Raw genomic sequence first — 4,917 nt, 5'->3', positions numbered from 1 at the left:
CACACCACCCCTATCACCACTACACACCACACCCATCACAACTACACACCACCCCACTATCACCACTACACACCACCACTATCACCACTACACACCACCCCACTATCACCACTACACACCACCACTATCACCACTACACACCACCACTATCACCACTACACACCACCCCACTATCACCACTACACACCACCCACTATCACCACTACTACACACCACCCCACTATCACCACTACACACCACCACTATCACCACCACTATCACCACTACTCACCACCACCACTATCACCACTACTCACCACCACTACACACCACCACTACACATCACCATCAGCGACGGCCAGCAGTCCAGAGCCTGCTGCGATGATCTATGGTCCAGTTCTTCCTCCTCCGACGATCCACGGTCCGGTGGCACAAAAGCGGAGGGATCAGCGGGCGGAGGGGGGGTTACGCCCCGAACCGGAGCCGCCTCCTCTGTTGGAGGATCCGCGGGATGAGAAGGTTCTGCTTACTGCACCAGAGCCGCCATAGACATTTGTGACCCACCCTACCCTGTCTTTTTTTTGTTGGTTCTTTTGTTGTGTTCGGAGTCCCCCCCTTTGGGGGGGGGGGGGTACTGTCACGTCCTGACCTTAGAAAGCTGTTGTATGTATGCTTAAGTAATAATACAGAACACGTCTCCTTCCTGAGCGGTATGATGGCTGCGTGGTCCCATGGTGTTTATACCTGCGTACTATTGTTTGTACAGATGGACGTGGTACCTTCAGGCGTTTGGAAATTGCTCCCAAGGATGAACCAGACTTGTGGAGGTCTACAATTTTTTTTACTGAGGTCTTGTCTGATTTCTTTAGATTTTCCCAAGATGTCAAGCAGAGGCACTGAGTTTGAAGGTAGGCCAATTGACTAAAATGTTCTGGAATTTCCCAAGCTGTTTAAACGCACAGTCAACTTAGTGTATGTAAACTTCTGACCCACTGGAATTGTGATACAGTGAATTATAAGTGAAATAATCTGTTAACAATTGTTGGAAAAATTACTTGTGTCATGCACAAAGTAGATGTCCTAACCGACATGCCAAAACTATAGTTTGTTAACAAGAAATGTGTGGAGTGGTAGAAAAACTAGTTTTAATGACTCCAACCTAATGTATGTAAACTTCCGACTTCAACTGTACTATTTTTTTATAAAGATTCTATTCGACGCACAAAACAATTCAAATGAAGTCTGATGGGGTTTCTCCCACTTTTCCCGAAATATTCGCATAACGTCACAAACTCTGATGCTGCGGTCATTCAATTGCATTGACATATGTTCTTCAAACAGAGGACGCCGTGATGACATTTTCTGTTTTACAGATGTTAGGCTACCACATGGCCATTCATAAAAAGTGCATTATGGGCCGACACTATACAGCCCAGGCTACTATTGTACTTTGCAGGGATTTTCTTTATCTCGCCTAGGGCGGCATATCGGCCAAGACCGAGCCTGATCAGCTTTGATGAGTATATAAATTAAGAAAAGATTCTGTATGAAATTATACCATGCCAGGTTGGAGAGGAGTGGCACATTATAGTCCTCAGAGCCAGAACAACCTTGTCCACTAATGTTGAATAATTCATGAAGTCAGACACATACAAGCTGTTTTTAAAAGAACAACCATTTTATTTATTTACCAGCAGCCAATGAAACGGGCAATGCATAAAAGAAAATCCAAAAGCACTTTGTTGACTGAAGTGCCATAGCCTACAGCGCTCCTTAACCTGATCCCGAGTGGCACTGCATCTCAGAGTTGCAAGGAAAAAGCCATATCGCAGACTGGGAAAAAGCACACAGACACACTGGACAGAGGAACTCTGTCTAGAAGGCCAGCTTCCCGGAGTCAACTCTTCACTGTTGACGTTAAGACTGGTGTTTTGTGTGAACTATTTAATGAAGCTGCCAGTTGAGGACTTGTGAGGCGTCTGTTTCTCAAACTAGACACTAATGTACTTGTCCTCTTGCTCAGTTGTGCACCGGGCCTCCCACTCCTCTTTCTATTCTGGTTAGAGCCAGTTTGCGCTGTTCTGTGAAGGGAGTAGTACACAGCGTTGTACGAGATCTTCAGTTTCTTGGCAATTTCTCACATGGAATAGGCTTCATTTCTCAGATCAAGAATAGACTGACGAGTTTCAGAAGAAAGTCCTTTGTTTCTGGCCATTTTGAGCCTGTAATCGAATCCACAAAGGCTGATGCTCCAGATACTCAACTAGTCTAAAGAAGGCCAGTTTTATTGCTTCTTTAATCAGAACAACAGTTTTCAGCTGTTCTAACATAATTGCAAAAGGGTTTTCTAATGATCAATTAGCCTTTTAAAATGATAAACTTTGATTAGCTAACACAACGTGCCATTGGAACACAGGAGTGATGGTTGCTGATAATGGGCCTCTGTACCCCTATGTAGATATTCCATTTAAAAATCTGCTGTTTCCAGCTACAATAGTCATTTACAACATTAACAATGTCTACGCTGTATTTCTGATCCATTTGATGTTATTTCAATGGACAAAAAAATGTGCTTTTCTTTCAAAAACAAGGACATTTCTAAGTGACCCCAAACTTTTTGAACGGAAGTGTATATATTGTAGAAAGAGGAGGAAGGGAGGCGCTACTAAGGTACACAATAGTACATGTTGGTAGACAGAAGGTGATCTTTGGTAAAAGGGGTGAATTGGTCATCAAATAGAAAGGAGGACCAAGGCACTCTTCATATAATTGATTAAAATGTCTTTATTAGTATGGCGTGTTCAATAGAAACAAGGTTTTAAAAATCCAACGCGTTTCGGCTGCATGGCCTTCGTCAGGGAGTACAAAGAAATAATACAATGTCCTCTTTTTAACAGCTTTTCCAATTAACCCTAATTTGAAGAGGGAGTGGTTACAAAATTGATTGGACACACCTAGTAAGCAATACTACACACAGCTATTTCACTTTTTAATATTTTATCATAAAAATACAACTCCAAGCTAGAAGTATCAGAACACTTAGAAAGGTAGTTTCTAACCTTAAATATGGCTGGGAGAAGTGTCAAGCAATAAGAAAGCAATATATTCCATAGTACACTAGAACACAGCAAAACATGAACAACAACAGTCTAAACATAGCTGAGGGCAATAGAGCAAAATGTCCACTAGATGACAGCAAATGGACCAAGAACTTACACTTTAGTTTAACTGTTTAAGACGGTCCCCTTTTCTAATAGAGGCCGGGATATGATCAATACCCATAGCTTGTAGGGAGGCAGGGTTGCCATGGTGTAAGGACTTGTAGTGTCTTGCCATGGGGAAGTCTTCATTGCCTACCCGTATGGCGTACTTGTGTTCAAGGCGTCTCTTGGTCCGTCCAATGTAGAACACCTCGCACTGTGGCCATTGCAATCTACAGATGACATGAGTGGTTTTGCAGTTAATGAAATGCTTGACGTAATACTCCATTTTGGAAGCTGTGTCAACAAAATACTTTTTCTGTGCAATATTTCTGCAATGTTTGCACTGGTTACATTTACATGTTACGTGTGTGTGTGTGTGTATGTATATATATATATATATATATATATACAGTGCCTTGCGAAAGTATTCGGCCCCCTTGAACTTTGACCTTTTGCCACATTTCAGGCTTCAAACATAAAGATATAAAACTGTAATTTTATGTGAAGAATCAACAACAAGTGGGACACAATCATGAAGTGGAACGAAATTTATTGGATATTTCAAACTTTTTTAACAAATAAAAAACTGAAAAATTGGCCGTGCAAAATTATTCAGCCCCCTTAAGTTAATACATTGTAGCGCCAGCTTTTGCTGCGATTACAGCTGTAAGTCGCTTGGGCTATGTCTCTATCAGTTTTGCACATCGAGAGACTCAAATTTTTGCCCATTCCTCCTTGCAAAACAGCTCGAGCTCAGTGAGGTTGGATGGAGAGCGTTTGTGAACAGCAGTTTTCAGTTCTTTCCACAGATTCTCAATTGGATTCAGGTCTGGACTTTGACTTGGCCATTCTAACACCTGGATATGTTTATTTGTGAACCATTCCATTGTAGATTTTGCTTTATATTTTGGATCATTGTCTTGTTGGAAGACAAATCTCCGTCCCAGTCTCAGGTCTTTTGCAGACTCCATCAGGTTTTCTTCCAGAATGGTCCTGTATTTGGCTCCAGCCATCTTCCCATCAATTTTAACCATCTTCCCTGCCCCTGCTGAAGAAAAGCAGGCCCAAACCATGATGCTGCCACCACCATGTTTGACAGTGGGGATGTTGTGTTTAGGGTGATGAGCTGTGTTGCTTTTACCCCAAACATAACGTTTTGCATTGTTGCCAAAAAGTTCAATTTTGGTTTCATCTGACCAGAGCACCTTCTTCCACATGTTTGGTGTGTCTCCCAGGTGGCTAGTGGCAAACTTTAAACGACACTTTTAATGGATATCTTTAAGAAATGGCTTTCTTCTTGCCACTCTTCCATAAAGGCCAGATTTGTGCAGTATACGACTGATTGTTGTCCTATGGACAGAGTCTCCCACCTCAGCTGTAGATCTCTGCAGTTCATCCAGAGTGATCATGGGCCTCTTGGCTGCATCTCTGATCAGTCTTCTCCTTGAATGAGCTGAAAGTTTAGAGGGACGGCCGGGTCTTCGTAGATTTGCAGTGGCCTGATACTCCTTCCATTTCAATATTATCGCTTGCACAGTGCTCCTTGGGATGTTTAAAGCTTGGGAAATCTTTTTGTATCCAAATCCGGCTTTAAACTTCTCCACAACAGTATCTCGGACCTGCCTGGTGTGTTCCTTGTTCTTCATGATGCTCTCTGCGCTTTAAACGGACCTCTGAGACTATCACAGAGCAGGTGCATTTATACGGAGACTTGATTACACACAGGTGGATTCTA

General features: G+C 42.5%; 1 protein-coding gene across 1 annotated transcript in view; it reads right to left on the bottom strand.

Annotated features, from left to right (window-relative positions):
* Window positions 1–2,933: 2,933 nt before the first annotated feature.
* Window positions 2,934–4,917, bottom strand: part of LOC106578259 (attractin-like) — a 112,913-nt gene continuing 110,929 nt past the window's right edge. Inside the window, 1 exon segment of the mRNA XM_045704991.1 lies at window positions 2,934–3,412. Within this exon segment, the coding sequence (XP_045560947.1) occupies window positions 3,356–3,412 (57 nt within the window). The 3' untranslated portion in view covers window positions 2,934–3,355.

This window comes from Salmo salar, chromosome ssa01, assembly GCF_905237065.1.
Source record: "Salmo salar chromosome ssa01, Ssal_v3.1, whole genome shotgun sequence".
Taxonomy (NCBI): Eukaryota; Metazoa; Chordata; class Actinopteri; order Salmoniformes; family Salmonidae; genus Salmo; species Salmo salar.
The sequence above is the reverse complement of the archived record's forward strand: the minus strand, read 5'-3'. Positions and strand labels throughout refer to the sequence as shown.